The following is a 24,406-nucleotide window of genomic DNA, read 5'->3' as shown; positions in this document are numbered from 1 at the left end:
TACTTTAAATGGGTGAATTGTATAGCATGTGATTCATATAAAGCTGTTTAAAAAAAATCCTGAAAATCAAAGTCAAATGGAACAAATGATCCTAACTCAATATCAAGTTAGTGGCATCATCACACAGAGAAATTTCAGATGATTTAGACGCTTCTAATTTGGTTCTATATCCCTCATGAAATATCACCTAAGGACAAAAAGAACTGCAAAGAAAACTGTTTTCAATAACCATATTGTTAATAAAATGGTTATTATATTTTGAAACTATTATATATTTAATAGGATAAAACAACTAAATAATTGCATTAATGTTGTTAGGAACCAAGATTTTCAAACTTAAGGGAAAAAAAGGATACAAATACAAAATTCAAGAAACAAGTGAAAACCTGTCATCTTAAGTTTAAACTGGAAACACCAATATAAAATCATGATGTACTTTCCCTTAAAAATACATATTTTGGGGGCACATGGGTGGCTCGGTCAGTTAAACATCTGACCCTTGATTTCAGGTCATGATCTCATGGTTTGTGGGTTCAAGCCCCACATCAAACTCTGGACTGAGAGTGTAGAGCCTGCTTGGGATTCTCCCTCTCCCACTCTCTCTGCCCCTCCCCCATTCATGTGTGCATGCTCCCTCTCTCTCTCTCTCAAAATAAATAAATAAACTTTAAAACACGCAACATAAAAATACATATTTTTTTAGTTTTGTTCACTAAAAGTCTTAGAGGCAATGACAACACAGTTGTAATAAGCTCCTGTAGAATTCAGGTTGTAATCTCTAAATACCATATCCTGGTAAAAAGAACCATGGCTGATGGTTCCAAGTCTAGGGAAAGAGATATCTCAGGTGAATTTGGGGCATCTTGTTCTACCAGTCTCTTTTCTGTGTGCTTTACCTGTATGTGTTCATTTAATTCATTTGTAATTGAAAAAGCAGAATTAAACGGATTGCCCAAGGTCACATAGGTACAGCGTGTAAAAAAAAGATACAAATCCAGGCTTCAGAGCCAGCACTTGAAAAGTGGCTCAACCTTGCTAGTAATCAGAGAGAGGCATATTAAAACAGCACCGAGACAAGTTTACCCTCTTATTAGAAGGGTAAAAGTTAATGTCTGATCAAATGAAATTTTAGTGAACTCTCAAGGAAATAAAAACTCTTACACATTGCTGATGGAAACTCAGAACCTTTTCTAGATAATTTACCATCCCTAATACATTTGAAGATGCACCTGCCTCACGCTCAGATGTTCTACTTCTAGACTAGATTCTCTATATATTTATACAAGGAAAAATGTATAAACATCCACTTCCATTACAGCCCAGAGTACAACAGTGAGCCAGCAGAAACAGCCTCAGCATCTCTCTAGAGTCTAGATGCAAAAGTATGGCTTATTCATAAAGAGTATGCTCCATACAGCAATTAAAATGAATGAATCAGATACACTGGAGAAACCTCAAAATTATGTGGAGAGAAAAGTAAAATTGCATATAAAATGTATGGTTTGACACTACCTATGTCAATCTTAAAAGTTCACAAAGCAAGAATATATATTATTTGTGAATTTGTATATGTGTAGTCAAGGTACAAAAATGTCTAGGAGCTCCTGGGCGGCTCTATCGGGTAAGCGTTAGACTGTGGCTCAGGTCATGATCTCACAGTCCGTGGGTTCGAGCCCCGTGTTGTGCTCTGCTCTGACGGCTCAGAGCCTGGAGCCCGCTTTGGATTCTGTGTCTCCCTCTCTCTCTGTCCCTCCCTCACTTGCGTTCTGTCTCTCTTTCTCTTAAAAATAAATAAACATTAAAAAAAATTTTTAATGATTTTGAATGGCTTAAACTGACTTCAGAAGGCAAAAAAGGGGTATCTTTGTTATATCCTTAAGATTTTAATTATATTTCAAAAAAGAGATTTAAAGGAAATATGGCAAAATTTTAACAACTGTTAAATATTGGCATATTGGTGGTAGCATGTAGGCATCTCATATATTTTGTGTATATATCCAAAGCACAATATCCTATATGAGGCACAATTAAAAAAAGGCTCATTAAAAAAAGAAAAAAAGATGGGGGTGAAGGCTAAAGTAACATGTGGTAGCAGCTTGGACTAGATTCTAAAACAGAAAAGGGACATAGTGGGAAAACTGGTGAAATCCAAAGAGTTGCAATTTAGTCAATAGTATTGCTTCAGTGTTAATTTCTTAGTTTTAACAAGTGTATCATGGTTATGTAAGATATTTACAATAGGGGAAGCTGAGTGAAGGGGTAAAGGAAATTTCTGTACTATCTTTGTAACTTTCCTGTAAAAATGTAGGTTTATTATTTTTTTTTCATTTGACTTATTTATTTTGAGAGAGACAGAGACAGCATGAGTAGGGGAGGGGCAGAGAGAGAGGGAGAGAGAGGGAATCCCAAGCAGGCTCCTTGCTGTTAGCGAATCACGAAACCATGAGATCATGACCTGAGCTGAAACCAAGAGTGGGACGTTCAACTGACTGAGCTACCAAGGTGCCCTAAATTTCTTCTTTTTTTTAATGTTCATTTATTTATTTTGAGAGAGAGAGAGAGAGCACACAAGCAGGGGAGGGGCAGAGATGGAGAGAGAGAGAGAGAGAGGGAGATGGGGGGGAGGGAGAGAGAGAATCCTAAGCAACTTTATGCTCAGAATGGAGCCCGATGCAGGGGTCAATCCCACAACCATGGGATCATGACTTGAGCCAAAATCGAGAGCTGGACACTTAACTGAGAGCCACCCAGGCTACCCTAAGTTTATCTTTAAAATGAGTGAAGGTAGGGACACCTGGGTGGCTTAGCTGGCTAAGTGACTGACTTCAGCTCAGGTCATGATCTCATGGTTCGTGAGTTCAAGCCCCATGTCAGGCTCTGTGCTGACAGCTCAGAGCCTGGAGCCTGCGTTGGATTCTGTGTTCCCCTCTCTCCCCGCCCCTTCCCACTCCCACTCTGTCTCTCTCTCTCAGAAATAAATAAACATTAAAAAATATTTTAAAATATTTTCTTAATGAGTGAAGGTATCAAATCAAAGTCTATATATCTTTTTCTAAACGTTTTTCTGTTTTCTCTTTACATGGATTCAGGTCTTTTTTAAGGACAAATTTCAGAGTCTATATATTTACCAAGCACCCTTTTCACACTGGAGGTAGCATTACCTGCAAGTGTGCCCTCTGTACTTCCCCAGAAATGGCAATTTTGTTGTGGGATGATAAAAGGGATGTCACAAGAGCCTCGAAAGCAGGGATACCTGTGTCACAAGCGGTCTTTGAGACCAGGGTACACTCTGGATTCTCTTCAAGTTTCCAAATGTGATTGATCTTATCGCATTCCTAATTAGCTGGATAGGATTCACAGTCCCATAAGTTTTAAGAGACTGTTCAGAAGGCAGAACTTTGGGAAAGTAAAATTATAGTTCAAAATGCATAAATAGCAAGTGATCCTAAGAAACAGGTGATTTCCTGCCAAGTCAAATACAGAGGCTACTGTTACTTTCTGTTTTCAGTGAGGAAGGCCCCTCACCCTATCAGAGATGGCTTCTGTTTGCAGTTCACAAAGCTAGTGAATCTTATTTACATAGAGTATTTTAGCTTTTCAAAGTGCTTTTACTATCATGAGGTTTCATAACAGTTGCATGAAACGGGAGGGTTAAGTGGTTCCTTTTCAGTAAGCAAAGAGAATGAAGCCCAAGGAGATTGGGTATTTGTTTATGGCCAGGGAACCAGAACTCTGAGATCTCTTCAACACTTCTCAAAGTTTAATTTGTATATGAATTACCTAAGGATCCCGTGACAATGAAAATTCTGATTCAGTGGGACTTGGGTGGGGCCCAAGAGTCTGGCTTCCAGGTTTCTGTGGGTCCCCCTGCCACACTGTGATTAACAGATTAGACCATTGACCTAGGCTGGGTATTAAACTCTGCTGGTCCACTTTCCCTGTGTGTACTTGGAAAGTGCAGGTGGACTTTCACATAATGTTCAGCGAAGAAAGGGATCTGGCCTTGAAAAGCATTCTTTTTCTTTTTTTTTTTTTTTTAGATTTTATTTTTAAGTAATTTCTACACCCAGTGTGGGGCTTGAACCCACAACCCCATGATCAAGAGTTGCATAGTCCACTGATGGAGCCAGCTTTTCCCTTGAAGAGCAATCTGATGCTGTTCTCAGTCAAGCAGAAAGGACTATTACACCTCCCTTCTCCATGTAATCCACCTGTAATTAACAGGAGGTTGTGTATAAGTAACCAGGACTGGAGCTAGGTAGAAATACGCTTGGATACTGCCAGGGTTTCTTTATCTTTGTCATTTGGGCTTTGTCAGAAATTATAATCTGTCTGAACCCCAGATGCATTCATGCCTTGGCATCTATAGTTGTTCATTAAATGGTGCAAGTGTCAGGCAGAAAACAAACTCGCAGCGTCTTCGTGGTTCACCCTGGTCCCATGGCACAACTGGGTGTCAAGAGTTAAGTGGTTGTCCAGAGCTCCACATGGCTGCATGGATGGCCTTTTCCCAGATGGGCCCTGAGAGTCTCCTTTGCCCAATGGATGAGATCTGGTTTGGTGACCACATGACATCATAAATGCTAGTCTGTGTGGTGTGGCCTTGCTGGAGGGAATTTCCTTGCGAAGAGAACAAGCTGTCCCTTTCATGGACTGGATCTGGTTTGGGAGAAGCAAAGCCTTCTGGGTTTGTGGTCTGATTTGGGGAAAGGCGCACCTCCTGTGACATCCTTGTTCCTTCCTATGCTCTGGGATGGGGCCCAGGACAGAGGGCAGCTGACAGCCCCCAGGCACCTTCTCTGAACAGCATGGTTGTCTGACTCTTTCCTTATAACTGGACAGACAGGTGTGGTGAGGTGTCAGCTTTCTTTATACAGCACTTATAATGGTTTTCTCAAGGACACTCATAACGAGCAGTTCTCAAATATGCCCGAAGGACAAATACCACTGTTGACTTATTTCTAAATATCAAGTGTATCCTGAGAGAGTCCGTTTCAAAGGTGGACTGTACTCTGGTGCTAAGCCCAGCCGTTAAGCAGAGGTGGCCAAGACTGAAGTAGTTGGGGTGACTGTTGTACCAGGAAGATTATTTCACAAGACATGTTCTTACTTTAAAGATTATTCTGATATGATAGGGCCTCCAGTGCTCTCTTTTATCACTCACCTAAGGGGCACCTGGGTGGCTCAGTTGGTTATGCATTCGACTTTGGCTTAGGTCATGATCTCACAGTTCATGAGCTCGAGCCCCCCATTAGGCTCTGGGCTGACAGCTCAGAGCCTGGAGCCTGCTTCGGATTCTGTGTCTCCCTCTCTCTCAAGAATAAACAAACACTAAAAAAAAATTTTTTTAAATGTTGAACTCCCTCTATGTGTGTAAAGTTGCATATTCACCTTGAGGGTGGTGATGGGAGATGAAAAAAGAATGAAAAAGAAATAAAAATATTGTTTCTCTTAAGGATTCTATACTCTAGCTGAGAAACTAAGCAAACAAAACTAATAAACATGGCAACATAATAAATGCTAACTGGTTCAGAGTCAACAATCCCAAAGAAAGTGTTTCTAATTTCCATAAGAGAAGACTTCACGGTGGGGGGGGGGGGTGGATTTAAGCTAGACTTTGTGAATAGGTAGTATTGTAATGTAGGGGAAATGAGCAAAAACAGAGCACAAGGTATTTGAAAAATGAAAGCAGACTTTGGGGGCTAACTTGGCAATGGAGAGAAGTGGGAGAGTGAGGGGGCCAAAGCTGAAAAGGTAGGTTGGACCATGTTGTGAAGTCTCCCGAAAATCAGAGCTTAAAGAGTTATTTGATTCCAATGGCAGTGGGAAGCCATTGAAGTTTAGTAAATATTCAGATTTTGCCTTCACAGTACACTTATGGGGTTTTCTGAGATTAACATGTAATCTAAAATAAAATAAGATATTCCTAAAGAATCAGAATTACTTTCTAATCCTTGTTCTGCTACTGATTCATTATTGGTGATGGGAAAGAGAACTTCTCTAGGCCATAATTTCCTCAAACGTAAAATAAAGGGGCTACTAATCAAGATAATTTCTAAAGTTCCTTTCTGGCTCTAAAATCAATTATTTTCATTCTCCTGGTCCAGACTTTCTTCACAACAGTGAGAAAAGAAGAAAAACCTGTTTTAATGACCTTGAAATCATAGTTTTATTTAAATTTGCAGATTTTTTCTATCTACATCCCAAAGTAGAAGTTTGTACATGGTAAAAAAAAAAAAAAGTCACACATGGTTTATTCACTGAAATTTTGTAATAAAAAGAATCTATGGAGGGCACATGACTGCATTTATTTTTGGCTACCAGACTATCAAGTAAGATTTTTCAACATCACAGATGAAAATTTTAAAACAAAATACAGAAGAATATATAGCAAAATATTTGTTAAAAATGTACTCTTGAATATGTTACAGTGGATAACATTACTGATTTGATCTATTTTTGTGCTATACAGGAAACATCAATAGTAAAATTGTCACAAATTCATTTTCAAAAGAAATTGCATCTATAAAAGGACAAGTTTTTTTTCTTCTTTGAATTGGCAACATGCAAAAACATTTTTTTTTTCATTAAGATTTTTTTTCTAAATGCAGAAGTAAAGAGCTCATGAAAACAGAAGTGCTCTGTATAGACGTTTTGCAATCATTCCTATGGTTTCTCTAGGGTACAGTTGAGTCTGGAAACCTTGGTTCTAGTTTCTGCTCTGCCTCAGCTAGCTTTGTGAGAGCAGACACCATTTATCTGGTTTTACTTTTCCTTTGAAATACTGACCACAATTACGGTTTTCACTTTGTCTTTTCTCCCACTACTGGACTGAAAAATACCTAAGTGCTGGGACTGTTTTCACAGCTCTAACTCGATATCTGGCACATAAGTTACTCAATATTCATTGAATAAATGCGATTGGACTAAATTGCTCATGTCCTTTCCATACTTATGATTCTGTAATATCCAAGTCCTGACAGTTGAGTTTTCCCCTTCAGCGTGACTTCTAGCCTTTTACTGCTCATTCGTACTCTTTTCAAATTAGGACATTTTTCTCCTAATTCAACTTGAAGATAAAGCAGTACAAGTAGCTACAGTGGGATGAAGTTTAGATAGGAAAGGGTTCTCTAAGGGAGTTACAAAGAATTTGCTGTTGAACCCAACTCCTGCTTCTTGAAGTTCTGGTTTGCATCTAAAACAGTAAGTTAAAGGTAGGTAAAGACAAATCAAATTTCAAAAGAATTTCTAATTAGAAAATTTGATGTTCTAAATTTCAGATGCTCTAAGAGCAATAAAATTTTGATGAACCTCCCAAGAGCATAATCCACCTCTACAGGGTCCTCCTTTATGCCAGCAAAACACCACAAACCTCAGTAAGAGCGACCACCCTGCAGTTGAGCACACACACTTCTTCCAAGTAAGTCAAAGCCCATTACAAAACATCCTGTTACAATGAAAATCTTTCCACATTCTGGAAGCCCACTTGGTTATTCTGAGCAACATTACATACAACCCAACAGATACAGTGAAATCCTGAACAACTCCTTGAAACGTTATACCTAAGTTACAAAGCCTAATTGGACACAGTGTAGACAACCCCCAACAAAGCATCATCATACTATGTTCAACACTGGATGACACCAAATTCAATTGGGAAAGGGAGATCAAAAGAACTGTGATTTTTCCTTGAATGAGACTTCTTGAATGATAATGAGATGAGGGTAAATCTTAGGTGGAGAAGTGTTTAATTCACTGTGCTTTTCATGTTTTCCTTTTTTTAAAATTTACTTTTATTTTGAGAGCAGGCTAGCGCAAGTGTGCAAGCAGGGAAGGGGGCAGAGAGAGAGGGAAAGAGAGAATCCCAAGCAGGCTCTGCATTGTCGGTATGGAGCCCAAGACAGGGCTGGATTTCATGAACCATAAGATAATGACCTGAGCTGCTATCAAGAGTCAGCCGCTTAATTCACCAAGCCACTCAGGCACCCCTATACTTTTAATGTTTTTCTTGCTACCTATTTCCAGTTATAAGTTTTTAATCTGAGTCTCTGGGTACCAGTTCTTTTAACTCAAGTACAACATAATACTAAGCATTCTTTAATTTTCTATTAACTATAAAAAGTACACTCAGATAAGAAATCTGTAAAATCATTTCCTTTCAGAAGGAATCAAATATTCTGGGAACTTTATTTTTAAAGGATAAATCAAGACATAGCTTTCATTGACCCAAACATGCATAATCCATCCTTAATATAAAATGTACTCAATTAGGAAATCACACATGAAATACAAAAGGAATGCAACTTTACATATGTAAAATGATTGCTAGCTGTAGCAATTTAACAGTCAAATCAATAAAGACATTGTACAACTTAAAAAAAAAAACAAAACCCTAACATCTTAAAGCCAATTATTTATAGTAAACCAAGGGAAATTTTTATACGGAATGGTTTGACTCAAAGCAAAGAATAAGGCACCTGCTATAAATTTAGAACAGTAACTTTCATTTTTAAAGTTATAATAAAATAGAATTAGTCAATCAAGACACTTGCTTCATAGGGAAACAAGTGTTTATTTCCTGGGTGAGAAAGGCAGGTAACTGCAGATAAAAACCTGCTGGCCCAAGGTCAGCTGATTCCTTCCTTTCCTGTTTTAGAGTAGTCAAGTTCCTAAGCATCCTTAACTACTCCTCTCCCTCACTCGTCCCCTATATTGAGGGGTATCAGAAACTCTGAGGTTCACAATGTGTATGACTAGGTAGATTTCCCTTCTGTTCCTCTTAAAACAGCTTATTTTAAAAGAGATATCCTGAGGCAATTAACAAAGCAAACAAGCAGCTTTCTTTCCAATTCATTGATACATAGACACCTCTCAGGTTTGTTTTTTTTTTAATCAAGTTATGGCTAAGTAAACAGCCAAAACTTACAATTTTCAACAGTATCAGAAAACCTAAAACCTGCCTTCTCACCCTTACCATTAGTAAAAAGAAACTTTGATCAATCATAACCTATAAAATTATACAACAAAGGGAAGACTAAAGACTGATCCTTATCAGCAAATCCATTTGATTCCAGATGGCACTTTAGTCTGATGTATCTAGTGCCCTACCAAAATTTTAATCATAAACCCAGAAAATTATTTCCAAACGAAGTAACTTTTTAGTTGATGTGCCTTTTTGGTATTAAAAGTGCTATTAACGTGCTAAGATGTCTTATGGCACATTAGACTCATCAGGATGTCCTGATGAAACATCCATTTTTAGTAGTATTTTTCCCCAAAATATTGTCTAGCATAGTAGACCCCTTTGATATATTAATTATGGTAAAATCAATGGTGACATAAACAAACTTTCCCTGACTTTACTCCACATGGTAGCTTTTAGTGAAACTGAAGTTACTGATTAAGTTACAAAACGCTCAACCAAGTTTTCTTATGGCATTTTACATTAGTATAACTACTCATGCAAAATCCAAGGTAGTGTAATAGAAATAATATTGTTAAAATAGATATTGTAGCTATAAGCATCTCCTTTTATATTAGGCATTTAGAAGCTTTTAAAAAATTTTAGGTGCTAAAGATTATGGGAAAACGAGGCTAACTGTGTAGTTGTTCCATTTATAAGCACTTTATTACAGGACAGTGACATTACCCTATATGGGAGTGTGCTTTCAAGATATAGTAATAAAGTGCCTAGCTATATAAAAACCATGACTCCAAATTTTAAATTAAACTAATTGCATGTACACATTAGGGTTAACAAAATCTAGACTCTGTCTACATAGATTTAATCTAATTATCTATCTATACTGGATAGGGTTTTAACAACCACATTAAGAAAACTTACTCTTTACTGACTGAATAAGTAGGGTCCACTACTATAGCTTAATAATCAAATTTTATTGCTTTATTCATGTGGTGCTTTTGCAAGGCACTGTGGTATGGACTAGAAAACTTGGAATGACTCATGGAGAAACCTTGGAATGACAAATGAAGGATGATATGAAAAGTCATTCTGAGGCAGGATGCTTTACTGAATTGTTTTTAACCAGGGTATCAAACATCAGGAATGAGTTCAAGTTAAAATTCACAGGAGAATGGAAACATCTTAAGGTCAGTCACTTCACATGCCCATCCTGATACTTTGAATAATCTGGAAAATTGCTGTAAAAAAAAAGAACAAATGTTTTAGTAAGCATACTTTGAATAAAATAGGAATGACAACTGGCAAATATTTATTAAGGTACTTCATGAGAATCCAAGAGCACCCTTAAAATTACTTGCAAATGCTATGTAACTTCATTGAAGAAGTGAAGACAAGCCTACCCTAATAAACCAATTCAATGTCCATGAGTTATTTTTTTCAGCTTTTCTGAATTCTATGTCTAACTGTCCAATAGATTTTGCAATACACAATCATTTTAGAAAAAGCTTAAAGCACCAAAGCAAACAGGTTTTTATAGCATAGAATTATTTTGATTTATCCCCAAAATATTAAGTGTCCTTCTAAGGCCTGGCCTATAATATAACCATGTTTCCTCATTCTCACAAAGCTGAAATTGAATAATCTTTAGGTTATATAAATTGCTTGGCTCTTGGCCAACTAGTAAGTTTAGGAAGCAGGCGAAGTGAAACGTTTAAGAAAAACCTCAGTAACTTTAGAATGTCAGAATATAAAAAACAGAAACAATATGAACAGTTTGCATATTGAAATAATAAATGAAAAGAAGAAAAATATTCTGTAATCAATTTGCACAGGCAGGAATCTATTACTTTAATAGTAGGCTGACCTGATAACTTATTTTTCCTCCCATATGTCAAACGTTTCTTTAATTAATCTAAAAACATTTGTCTCCTACACTAAGTTACCAATCAGGTACATTTCCTCTATACCCAACCAATTCTTCGCACGAGCTTTACTTTACAAAATATACCCATTTTTGCCATAAAAACATTAGATTTTGGGACACGTTAAATTCAGTTCAACGTCCACATATACATCATGTTCGTAAGTTTTTTGCAAATATATTCATAATATGCTTGCAAAACATTCTAAATTCTCATTCCGTGAGGTTTTTTTGTTTTGGTCTAAATTTCTTCCAACTTGATCATTACTAACTGAAGATCTGACCTCCTTTTCTGATCTCCTGTGAGCACAAATCAAGCTATGAGAAGTTTCTGGAGCACCACCCTCTGTGCATATGTGGGACAAGTAATTCGGTTCAGACGAGAGACACTTATGTGGAGCTCCCAGCAGGTGGGTTGAGAACTACGCGGGTAGGATTCACCACTGATGGGTCACCACGTCATCCCAAACCCGACATCCAATGCCCTACCCGATGGTAGCCCCAAAACACTTACCAGAACCACAAACGACAAAAATGAAGAGAGCCAATAACCAGGGTCCTACAGACGCCTTCTCTTCGGGGGCATTTCTCTGCAAAAACGGAAAGTCCCATTTCAAATGCAAAAACCCAATCCGATCCCGGGCTCCTGCAGCCTACACCGCGGGCCAGGTTTCCAGGTCCCCTCACAGGTTTGCCCTCCGTTCCCGAACCGCCTAGCTTCAGGCACCCACCTACCCGAACCACCCTCCCCCCTGCCCTGCCCCGCCCCGCCAACTTAGCGTCCAGCTCGTGGCCTCCGGCCTGGGGAGAACTCGATCCTAGGACCCGGGCCTGAACCCCGGCTGCGGGACGGACGGGCGCCTGCTCTTTCCTTACCGAAGTCTTGGCGACGTTGCCCCGCTGGGTGATGTTCTTGCTGTGCTTCTCGTTGGCCATACGGATTCGCTGCTTGGCGACCATCTTCACGGCGCCACCACCTGCCTCAGCCACCCCTTAGACTCGCTAGCTCGCCTCCCCTCGGGCTGCTGCGACGCTCTGATCCGGGTGCCTGCGCTGCCGGAGCTAGAAGGCTCTCAGGCGGGGCGCTAGCTCCGGCCGCTGGGCCTGAGCGAGGCGAACTCGGGTGCCGAGCGCAAGCGGGGCGTCGGGCCGCCGACTGACTGACGACGCCGGACTGGCCGGCCGAGAAGCGGACACGCGGGACGACAAGCAGGCCGCCGGGATATTCTCGCGCCGCCGCTCTGGACGCCGCCGGGAGCGTGGAGTGAAAGAGGAAGGAAACGCAACGCAACAACCGAGCAGCGCTGCCCGTAGCCTCGAACTACTTCGGGTTCGGCTGCCAACGTCAGCACTGGACGGACTCCGCCCCGCGGAAGTGCGAACTCCGCCTGCTGTAAAAGAGGGAGAGGGGAGGGCAAAGGCTGGCGCACGAGCAGTAGTCCCTCCCGCCGTGCTCTTTAAAGTGTCGCCCCAGAGCTGCGCGTGCGCGTTCAGACTCCTTTTTCTACTGCCGTCTCCCACCGGAAGTGAATTGGCCCCGAGGCTCGTGATACCGGAAACAGCTATGCGCTGTCTCCACGCCTGTGGAGACGTGTAGGGGCCGGGTTTGGCCCTCGTGAACTCTGACCCCAGCGCATGGGTTTCTCTTTCCGGGACAAGATGGCGCCTTCCACGCCACTACTGACAGGTGAGTCTTGAACGAGTAAGAGACTTTTTCGGAGCATTTTCCTCTTGTGTCTTTGCTCTTGGGGATTACCCGAGAAGCACTGGCGTCTGCTCCACCTTTCCTTGTGGACTATGGAAGAGCCAGAGGGTCTTGTGGGTTGCTTGGTGTAGCGTGGCAATCGGAAGTGAGGCCCCAGCCTCTGGGCTTCAGCATTCCCCTCCCTTTTGCCCGTCCATCATTACTCCCTGTCGCTTCAGATTCCACTGGAGTTGCGGACGAGAGATAAGAACAGAAAGTGCGGGTTGAATTTGTTACCCCGGGTCTGCAAACACGGGTTTTATACGTACTCTTATGTGGTGACAGATCTTGTTGACAGAAGTCATTGAGTTCTGTAATAAAGAACAAACATAAACAAATGGCTAGAATGCGCACACACATTAAATACACCTGAATTTAAGTAGTACCAAATTCTGTGCTCTTTGCTTTAATGAAATTAGTAGGATCAAATAGAGTGGAGCTGTGGTAGCGTAGGTTTAAAGTGATGAAAGTGTGGTCTGGGGTCGTGGCAGTGAGCATTATGGAAATGATGGCAACGTTTGATGTTGAAGTGTTTATGAGTATTTTAGAATCTGATTATTACCGGATTCCTGAGATTTTGGATTGGAGGCAGAGTTTACAATTTTATAAAAGATAGTTAACTTAGTCTTGGACTGTGTCCGGGAAGACTCTGGGTTAGGGTAATGGCTGAGATTCTCACATGAGTATCAAATAGAGGGGAATTGGGAGAGAAAAGAACAGAGGCTTTGATTAAGCCATGGATAGCTTATACAGAAGGAAAAACACCATTAACAGAAAGGTCGTTTACTTTTGAGGAAGGGGGTTATGTCCCCAAACTTGAAAGGAACCTTAGAAAGCTTTTGCACTTTTTGCCATTCTACATTTTAAGATCTTTGTTATTAAGCACCATGACCACTCATATCAATCTGGCTACCGCAGTTCAGTCGTCAAGTATTTATCAAATAATGAGTATAATTTGTAAGATAATATGCCAGACAGATACTATTTAAAAGGCATAATTACATAACTAAATGAATTTTTTTCTCTGGCTTCTTAAAAGTAACTAGTATGTTATTCACAGTTTTGGAACACTGAATGCTTATTTGTACTCTAAAAAAAACAGTACATTTAAAAATCTGATAAATTTTCTATCTGAAAGTAATGTAATATTGTGTGTTAATTATATACAAGTAAAAAATTCAATTTGAAAAAAATCTTTACAGGGGCTGCTCAGTGTTTACAGGGTAAATTCCATCCTGTTTAGCATAGCATGTGGAACCCTTCATAATCCTTGAAAAGCTCTTTGCATTCATTTCTTTGCTCCCCACCCTATTGTGCTCCATCAATATTGGACTGCTTACAAAACCCTTGAAAAATCTACTTCAGTCTAGGACTCCTGGTCCTCTTGATTTGGCTTACTTTTCATCTTTTAAAATTCATTTCTGGGGCACCTGTGTGGCTCTGTCAGTTGAACGTCTGACTTGGAGTCAGGTCATGATCTTGGGGATTCGTAAGTTCAAGCACCCCATTGGGCTCGCTGCTGTCAGCACAGAGCCTGCTTTCGATACTCTTGTCCTCACTCTTCTCAGACGATCAGTCACTCCCAGGCTATTTTTGTACTTCATATATACTTGAATTTTTTTTTTTTTTCACGTATCACATAGGTTAATTATCTAGTTGTTTAGATGCTTTTCTGCCTTTCTAGACTAAACTCCTTGGGCACAGTTTTCCTCATCTCCGTCTTCTCAATACCAGGTACAGTGTGTAGTAAACAATAGACATTCTAAATGTTTGATGGAGGAATAAATTAATGAAGCATAACCACTTCATTTATAGTCATATTAACAAAGTGACAGTTTTCTTATAATGCTTAAAATTAAGGACTTGGTAAGAGCTTAAAGGTTAGCTAGTCAGTCTATCCCTCATAGTCTCATATTCATAGAAGCCCTGAAAGATTAGGTGGTCAGATTCACATTGCAAATTGGCAGAATTAGAATTATATTGAATCATTCAACTCCGTGGTCCATTTTTCTTTTACTTGAACACACTAATTTTTAAAAATTGTTAGTATAGGTATTTCAATCAATAATAGATTTTTACTTCCAAAATTTTTTTTACACTTAGACTTACAGGATTTTGGAGTTTGGAATAATTTGGACATTGTCCAGTAAGTTTTGTCAGTTGCAACTTTTTAAAAAAATTTTTTTTTTACATTTATTTATTTGAGAGAGACAGAGCACAAGTGGGGGAGGGTCAGAGAGAGAATGAGACACAGAATCCAAAGCAGGCTCCAGGCTCTGAGCTGTCAGCACAGAGCCTGATGTGGGGCTCGAAGTCATAAACCGTGAGATCATGACCTGAGCTGAAGTCGGATGCCCAAACAACTGAGCCACCCGGGCACCCCTGTCAGTCTTAACTTTTCACTGAAAATGACAAAAAGCCAGAGTAGGTGATAAAGGGAGTTTTCTTTTTTTTGAAACTCATGTAATTGTAAAGCTTTAGTACTGCTACACCCAGGTACTCACTTGACTCCAAAAATGTTTTTCTTTATCCCTAGGCTCTTGCTTTCTTTTCAATTAAATTCATTCTTAGGCTAACATTCTCCAGGTTTACATTCAACTAGCTCATAGCCCCAAAGGAAAGCACATTTTTTTGCTAGTCTCAATGCTGGCTGTTTTTGGCTTGGCTTGGCTTGGCTGGATCTTGTTCATCTTTGAATCAATATTTAATCAAATCACCAGGACCAAATTATAGTCTCACTCTTGGATAGTTCCCCCTGGAAAATTAGAGTCTCCTAGAAGGTAGGACCTGTGTCCATGCCAGGCATGTAAAACAGTGGCCCTTACATGAAACCCGTATGTCTAATCAGCTTGCCTGGTTGAGGCCACCATTGAGATAATTGATTCAAAATGGAATCATTTTCCTACACTGATAGGTACTTCATTGAATGTAAGGGTTGGAAAAAGTATCCCATTGTAATGATCACCATATCCCTGGTACGGGATCCTTGTTGTTGAAGCCTAGTAGTTTTCTCATATTGAGTCAGGCCTAGAGCAATAAATGGCATATGAGTATCTATAAAGGCTAGTAATCTTTAAAGTTTTTATTTATTTATTTTGGGAGAGAGTGAGCAGGGGAAGGGCAGAGAGAGAGGAGGAGAAAGGATCCCAAGCAGGCCCCGTGCTGTGCAGAGCCTAATGCAGGATCTAACTAAAGAACGGTGAGATCATGACCTGAGTTGAAACCAAGAGTCAGACGCTTAACTGACTGAGCCACCCAGGCACCCCAAGGCTAGTAATTTTTTAAAAGATATTATTTAAGTGCAACATTTAATGTGATTGTTTTAAAATAGTTTTTCTTTGTGAAACTCTGGCATTTATTTGTTGCTTTACTGAAAAGAACTGTTCATATTCTAGATTTTTCTTTCTAATAGAACATATTTCCAGATCCCCTTTGATTAACAGGGGAAAGTCATTAAAAACAAGGGATCATATCAACTCTCAGTACACTATATTAAACTATCTCTACACTGTATTCACTGTTTCATATTTAGTCACTTCTAATTAAAATGAATTTCTCATTGGAAAGTAATATGTAGAAAAATTGTTTTAGTTACTGAAAAGAACTTTTTTTTTTTTTTCAACGTTTTTTATTTATTTTTGGGACAGAGAGAGACAGAGCATGAACGGGGGAGGGGCAGAGAGAGAGGGAGACACAGAATCGGAAACAGGCTCCAGGCTCCGAGCCATCAGCCCAGAGCCCGATGCGGGGCTCGAACCCACGGACCGCGAGATCGTGACCTGGCTGAAGTCGGACGCTTAACCGACTGCGCCACCCAGGCGCCCCTGAAAAGAACTTTTGAATCCATATTTATTTTGCCTTTATTAAGTCAAAATACAGTTTATGTTGTTAAGAATCTGATTTTGTGTGTCTTCTAATAAACTTTGTATACCCATTTATTCTTATAGAAGTTACTCAAACTGATTAAATCCAGTAAAATATCTTAGTGGTTCCAAAACGTCTTGCAACACTTTCTCCTAGTTCTGCTTCTGTGTAAGGAGGTGTGAAATGAATATAAATATAAGTAGGGATTTACATGTGCGAACAAGACTGTAGTGACTCATTATGATTTTTATGATGAATTCAATTGATAATTAGTTCCCCTAAAATAGACATATCTATTATAAAGCATCATGTACAAAGAAGGGTTGTCTAATTGAATGGGGACCAACAGTATCACCAGTTTTAAAGTAGCCCTGGTTTGTACTTTTGTCTCATGGAATTTGTTTTTACCTTAGTACATAAGTCGTGGTCTCTTCAATTTTTTCTTTTAATGTAACACTTTTGCCTGGTATTTGCAAGCAAATCCATTCTTGAGAAATGTTGGAAAACGTTTTTTCCAAACTTTTGATTGGTTTAATTTCTTGCCATATTGTGAACAAGCACTACCAAAAATGATGGTCTTATAAAACACCTTATATCTTGATATAGTTTAAGACTTACAAGAAGTCGCAAAACAGTAAAAGGAGTTCCCCTGTATCCTTCACTTAGCTTTGTATACTATCTTACATAACCATACTACGTTATCAAAACTAGGAAATTAGTGCTGGCACAGTAGTATTTACTAACTTAAAATCCTTATTTGGATTTCACCAGTTTGTGTGCGTATATCACACTAAGAAATTTTGTCACATATATAGATTTCTGTAACCGCCACTATCGGAGTGTAGAACTACTCTATCATAAAGAAGATGCTACCCTTTTATAGTCAGAATCTCCTTCGAGCTCTAAACTTTGGCAACCACTGATCTGTCCTTTATCATGATAATTTTGTCATTTCAAGAGTGTTAAATAAATGGAATCATAGAACATGAAGCCTGCGGATTTGTGTTTAAAACTGTTTTGGGGACACCTGGGTGGTTCATCTGGTTAAGCATCTGACTCTTGATTTCAGCTTAGGTCATGATCTCACAGTTTCATAAGTTTGAGCCCCATGTAGGGCTCTGTGCTGACAGTGTGGAGTCTGCTTGAGATTCTCCCTCTTTTTCTGCCCCTTCCCCACTCTAACTCTGTCTCTCCCAAAATAAATAAACTTAAAAAAAAAGAAGAAAACTGTTCTTTATTTAGAATGTGAACATGTGCATGTTGAAAGCACTTGATTAATTTGACTCAAGATTTTGCTTCTCCAGAAACATAACTAAAACCAGGAAGTAAAAACCACATGAGACTGAATGCTACTTGAGCAGGAAAGAGTGACACTTTTCACATTGACATTTCTGTCAAGTGTTGCCTTTTAAGATTTTGAGTTAACAATCTATATGAAAGAATGTGGATTAAGTAGTTTTTGTTCCTTGCTCCTGTTCCTGTCTTAGTCCATTCAAGCTACAATAGCAAAAATACCCTAGAGTAGTTGGCTTAAACACTTATTTCCCACACTTCTGGAGTCTGGGAAGTCCAAGATCAAGATACTGGCAGATTTCGTGTCTGGTGAGAGCCTACTTCCTGGTTCATAGATAGCCATTGTCTGCTGGGCAGAAAGGGCAAAAGAGCTCTCTGGGATCTCTTTCATAAGGGTGCTAATCCCATTCTTGAGGGCTCTGTTGTCCTGACCTAATTACCTTCCAAAGGCCTACCTCCAAGTACCATTACTTTAAGGATTAAGATTCAACATATGAATGAGGGGGGTGGTAATCATTCAGTCTATAGTAGATCCTTTGGGGTTTTCCACCTGTCTTAGTTTGGTATGTAGGTATGAAACAGAAATTTTAGAAAAGGAAAACCTTGTACTGATTGCCCTGAATACCCTGGAAATTCCCACTGCTACCTTCATGGGTTTGGCAATATAGTTGCCACTTTAGTACAATTGACCCTTGAGTAACATGGGTTTGCACCATGCAGGTCCACTTAAACATTATTTTTATTTTTATTTATTTTTAATGTTTATTTATTTATTTTGAGAGAGAGCAAGCACAAGCAGGAAAGGGGCAGAAAGAGAGGGAGACACAGAATCTGAAGCAGGCTCTAGGCTCCAAGCTATCAGCGTTGAGCCTAATGCAGGACTTGAACCCACGAACCATGAGATCATGACCTGAGCCAAAGTCAGGCGCTTAACCAACTGAGCCACCCAGGCACCTCTGCTTATGATTTTCTTAATAACACTTTTCTTTTCTGTAGTTAATTACTGTATTGTAAGAATATAGTATATATGCATATATAACAAAATATGTGTTAATTGACCATTTATGTTATCAGTAAGACTTCTGGTCAGCTATAGGCTATTAATAGTTAAATATTTTGGAGAGTCAGGTTATTCACAGATTTTCAGTTGTGCGGGATTCAATACCCCTAACCCCTGTGTTGTTCAAGGGTCAACTGTATAATGTACAAAAACTTTGAATTTTACCCCAAGTAAACATTGTGGTTGTTGATAACAGCAAAGTCAACAAATACAGAGGACCAAGGTCACTAGTTGCAAGTTCATGAGAACACAAAAAGCTGAGATGAGTTCGATAAAGCTTTTTTTTTTCTTTTTTCTTTTTTGCTAGTCACCTCAGGCATATGTTCTAAGGGCCGGCAGTTAAGGCAATAGAACATGGTTTGATTGCATCATCATATAGCACATTATCTAATTACACTTCAGCTTCAGTGGGACTTCACTGATGATATGCTGTTTTATTTTCCTAGGCCTATATGTGAGTTCTGTAAGAGGGTCCTTAATGTGTTAAGTTGCCACAGCAGCTTGTGGGAGGACCTCATTAGGCTGACAAGGTTTTATGTAACCCTTATAATGTGTAATCTGGTAACTAAACTCCCTAGTTTGGTAAAATCATTTTTGATTAATTCCTCAAATAAAGATTTGTTAAAACCATTATTATAGTATTAAGAAAAGAATGGCCTGTTTTCTTCTAAATCAGAATGTGTCATACATGATATTGCAGCAGATGATTTGGTAATGAGAAATAGCATCGTTTTGCCCGTGTAGTATATTGGTGCTGCATTTGATCTTAACCAAAAAACCGAGAAGCAAGTGAGAATTTTCATGGTAAAGGATTATACTTCATAGTTTTAAAATCTTGTAGGAAAACATTTTCTGGCACAAAATTTTCTAATGTCATTAGAGATTTTTAAAATAGATAACTTCAGTGTTTCATTCAAGGCATAGCCACAGACTGAGCTCCTTTGACATTGTTACCTTGAGTGCAGTGATGGATTCATTTTTTTAAATCCCTAATACCTAGCCCATAGAACTGTGCAGGGGCCAAATCATATAGAAGTTTATAGGCCGTAGTATAAGGAGTTTAGATTTTAATATATGCACAGGCACCTGGATGGGTCAGTTGGTTAAGTGTCTGACTCTTGGTTTCAGCCCAGGTCATGATCTCATGGTTTGTGGGATTGAGCCCTTGTCAGGCTCTGTGCTGACAGCACGGAGTCTGCTTGGGATTCTCTCTCCCTGTCTCTCTGCCCCTCCGCAACTCTAGAGCACGCGTACACACACTCTCTCAAAATAAATAAACTTAAAAAAGATTGTGATACATGCAGAACACTTTGCTAGAATTCATTCCATTCAAGGCCAAAGGACCTATAACAGTTTGACAGTTCAGTCTGGTGCTCTGCATATGAAGAAACATGGTAGCTACTTGTATACTTTTGGATCTCTAACTAGAAATTTCATTTAGTTGTATGTTTGCTTATTTTCTATCCCTCCATTAGAATGGAGGCTCCAGGAAGACATCAATTTTTGTCTTGTTCATCAGTGGTTCTTTTCCTTTCATGCTAACTTTATTTACTTTGGGTCTATAAATTATATTACTTTTAGTATCTGAAAATTGAGCTAGTAATTCTCAGGTAGAAAATCAGTGTTAATGAGAACTGTCCCTTGACAAGGGAGCTGAGAGTGGCCCCTATTTACCAACTTTGCTGCCTTCTCAGTAAAGAGAGGAAGGGGATATTTGTGAACAGCTGGCAGAAAAGGAAGCAGATATAATTATAACCATGAACCTCAGTAAAAGTTTTTCTGCTCTTCAGCTCTTAAACTGTTGCTGCTAGCAAGAATTTTAGCTGATAAAATAGTAACTCATCACCAAGCCCTGCTAATTTTATCTCCTAAAATTAAACACACTCGTTCTCCATTTCCACTGCCCACCCCAGTCCAAGTTTCCATGCTCTCCTGTAGGATTCCTGCAGAACTGTCTTGAATAGTCTTTTCTTATCCACTCTTAACTCTCTTCCAGTTTATTCTCTACCTTGTACCAGATTGACCATTACAAAATGCAGATGTGGTTCTCAAAATTTGCCTAAAACCCTTCTGAAGTTCCCCACCATTTTTTTTAAGTGTTTATTTATTTTTGAAAGAGGGAGAGACAGAGAGCGAGTGAGGGAGGGGCAAAGAGAGAGGGAGACACAATCCCAAGCAGGCTCCAGGCTCTGAGCTGTCAGCACAGAGCCCAACGTGGGGCTCATGAACTGCGAGATCATGACCTGAGCCAAAGTCGGACGCTTAACCGACTGAGCCACCCAGGCACCCCATGAAGTTCCCCACCATTCTTAGGCTACAGACCAACATTGCCTAACTTAGGCCATAAGATCCTGCTTGGTCTGAACCCTGTTTTCCTCTCCAGCTCCAGTTCCTTCCATAAAGGCCCTCTTTCCATTTCTGTGTTGCTCTGTCATCTCTCTTGCCATGGAGGTTTTGCACTTGTTACTGTTGTCTTTGCTTGTTAACTGCCATTCATCCCTCACATCTCAGCACACAAATCCTGTGCTCAAGGACACTTTCCCTAACTTTCCATTTTTAGATCAAAACTCACCTATTAATCACTGGATTAGCCCCGTATCTCTTTACTTTGTAGCACTAAGCACACTTACAGAATTCCATGTATTTGACTATTTGGTTAATAAGCTCAGGAACAAGTCTGATTTTCCTCCCTATTGTATCTCCAGTACTCAACAGAGGGTCTGGGAGGCAGTTTTTATTTTTTACTCAGTAAGCATTTGTTGAATGAACGAATCAATTTATTTGATTCAGCTTTAGAAACTTCTAATTCGGCCATTTAAAAATATATAATTAATTGTATAGATGTTCTTAATCTTGGACTTTATTCCCACTTAATTTTTTAGGATATTACTGTCCTTGGGAACTTCGTAATGAATGTGTCTCATCCCACTTGTTCTCTTAGTTTGAGAATTGTATTAATAATGCCTAGTTTTCTTTAAGAACTTTGAATATATTCTATATTTTTAGGTTATTGTTTTGCATAAAGCACACAGCCACCTTGTGTTCTAATATTTCCTCTCTTTCAGGTTGCAGACTGCCAACTCTTTATTGTATCTTTACACGGCAGAAGGAAAGCTGGCTAGGTCTGGGACTGTTCTTCTAAGGGCACTAATCCCACTCATGAGGGCCCTACCCTCATGATCTAATTATTTCTCAAAGTCCCCAATTCCAAATACTATCACATTGGGGTTAGAGTTTCAACATGAGGATTTGGGGGAGACATAAACATTCCATGACATTACCTATTGGTTTCCCAGCAATAGGGTTACATAATTTCATGCAATAGGGTTAAGAAAAATTTACCTTTGTAATGCCAACATTGTATAGTTTTATGAAATGTTTAATAGTTTCATTGATACTTTGACTGAAAGCTTTTTGTTTTTTAAAATATTTGTGGGGTGCCTGGATGGCTCAGTCGGTTGAGCGTCCAGCTTTGGGTCAGGTTGTGATCTTGTGGTTCGTGAATTGGGCTTGCTGCTGTCAGTGCAGAGCGTGCTTCAGATCCTCTGTCCCTCTCTCTCTCTGCCCTTCCTCTGCTCATGCTTTCTCTCTCAGAAAGAAAAGAAATAAAATATAAAATAAAATATTTGTGATTACTGAGTATTTATTAACAAACTAATGGTGATTCTGTTTTGTTTTTTTAGTCCGAGGATCAGAAGGACTTTACATGGTAAATGGACCACCACATTTTACAGAAAGCACATTGTTTCCAAGGTATGGTTTATTTTGTTAAGTGATGTTATAGGGAACTATATAATAATTCTAAATTATTTTCGTTGTTGTTATATTCTGAACAAGAAAGAAAGAGCAGATAAGCAAGTTTCCTGGGGTATGTTATATAATATTAACAGAAGATGGAAAGAATGTATGTTCTCTATCAAGAAAAATGATCAATCTTTAGATTTGAAACTAATAGCTTCAGCATGTTTAAAAGAAAAAGTGTAGACACGAGTATAATTGTGTTGAAGCCTTTGACTTAGAAGAATTTTATCTTAGGGGATGAAGAAAAACTTGCAAATGTGATAGTCAAACCTCTGCCTACAGTCTTCGTGAAATCAGAGAATGACAAATGTATAAGAAAGGAAGGAAATACGATCGATAGATGTAGATATGGTTTTTTCTTAAAAAGAATAAAAAGGCTAAACCAAAAACAAATAAAAGTATTAAGTTGGTGGCATAACTATATGATGACATTCAAAATTCTTAAATGCATTCAGTAGCTTTATTGGCAACAGAAAATTGATATTGTCATTTTAAATCTATTACAGGATAAAACAATTACATTAACATCCTCAGAAACCAAGATTTTCAGCCTAAGGGTGAAGGGATAGACTTGCATATGTCAGTATGAACTCATGATTTCTTTTCATAAAAACGCTTGTATTTTTTAGTAATGTCCACTGAAAAAGGTTAAGGGGCAGTGATAAGGTAGTAGCAGTGAATACCCCTGTCTCACAGATTATGATCTCTAAACACCATTCTTCAGTAACAGGAACTCGTTCCTTGAAGAAGCGACTGATTCCAGGTCTAGTACAGAAGACAGTACGAGTTGAGCTAGAGACATTTTGGTCCAGAAAGCAAGGAAGCTATAAAAGATTACCAGGGCTTTGTTGAAGAGTCACAAGAGGCAACTTCAGGGCATTCACAGCAACTTAAGATGAGGCAATTTGAGCATTGGAAAGAATCATGACTAAAAGGATTGAGACATTCAAGTATGTAAACACTCGCCCCCAAATTCCTCTCTCTCCAAATCTTATTGGTCAGCATTGGAGGTTGATGGGGTCCTTGCGCATTATTTTGAAAATTGACAAATCAAGAGAAGAAATCACGCATTTATTTTGTCTTTCCCATACAGACAGTTTTTCAAAGTATCCAGATTGTTGATGAGGAAAACTTATTTAGAGGAGAATTCCAGTGGATAAATACAGAAGTAACATTGGGGATAGATAATCATTGTAATCTTAAAGAAATCTTGTGTCAGTTCTCAGACTTAGCATACATCAGAGTGATCTGAAGAGCTTGTTAAAACACAGATTGCTGCTTCCTCTCCAGATATTCTGACTCATTAGATCTGGGGTGGGGCCCAAGAACTAGAATTTTTAACAAGTTCCCCAGTAATGCCAAAGCTGCAAGTTTAGGGACCCTGCTTTGAGAACCACTGATCTGGGTAAATGATCATCAAAAGATGCTGAGCCTGTTAGAAGAACTATGGATGGGGAACTTTATAATCAGGCTGACATCACCTAAGTCTGTCGACCAATTTTTTACTAGACCCAGTTCTTTAGAACCATGATACAGGAAGTATCAAGACCAGCTATATTGCCATCACCTTGAACCAGTATAACATCTCAGTCCCTGATTCAGCTTACTGAATCAGAATCTGTGTTTTAACCAGACCCTCAGGTGATTTGTATGCATATTAATATTTGAAAAGCACTACTCTAGCAAACAAGTCTGTGTCAGAGCTTTTGTGCTGCAAGCACTTCAGTGGGGTGTACAATCCCAAGGCAGCAGGAATGAGGGGTAAAGGGAATAAGGCAAGGAAGAAGTGAAAGTAAATCT

General features: G+C 39.1%; 2 protein-coding genes across 2 annotated transcripts in view; one reads left to right on the top strand and one right to left on the bottom strand.

The window, feature by feature from the left end:
• Positions 1-6,289: 6,289 nt before the first annotated feature.
• On the bottom strand, positions 6,290-12,039 carry SERP1 (stress associated endoplasmic reticulum protein 1). Its single transcript, XM_049629739.1, has 3 exons — positions 11,721-12,039; positions 11,359-11,434; positions 6,290-10,161 (listed from the first exon to the last, which is right to left on the bottom strand). Exons 1-3 carry the CDS (start codon positions 11,802-11,804, stop codon positions 10,121-10,123), a joined length of 201 nt encoding a protein of 66 aa, XP_049485696.1. The 5' UTR covers positions 11,805-12,039; the 3' UTR covers positions 6,290-10,120.
• A 398-nt stretch (positions 12,040-12,437) lies between these two features.
• EIF2A (eukaryotic translation initiation factor 2A) overlaps positions 12,438-24,406 on the top strand; it is a 30,398-nt gene continuing 18,429 nt past the window's right edge. Inside the window, exons 1-2 of the mRNA XM_049629709.1 lie at positions 12,438-12,531; positions 22,489-22,558. Of these exons, the coding sequence (XP_049485666.1) occupies positions 12,480-12,531; positions 22,489-22,558 (122 nt within the window). The 5' untranslated portion in view covers positions 12,438-12,479. The remainder of the gene's footprint in view (positions 12,532-22,488; positions 22,559-24,406) is intronic.

The sequence above is a fragment of the Panthera uncia genome, chromosome C2 (assembly GCF_023721935.1).
Source record: "Panthera uncia isolate 11264 chromosome C2, Puncia_PCG_1.0, whole genome shotgun sequence".
NCBI classification, from domain to species: domain Eukaryota; kingdom Metazoa; phylum Chordata; class Mammalia; order Carnivora; family Felidae; genus Panthera; species Panthera uncia.
Note: the sequence above shows the minus strand (reverse complement) of the source record. Positions and strands in the feature narration are given on the sequence as shown.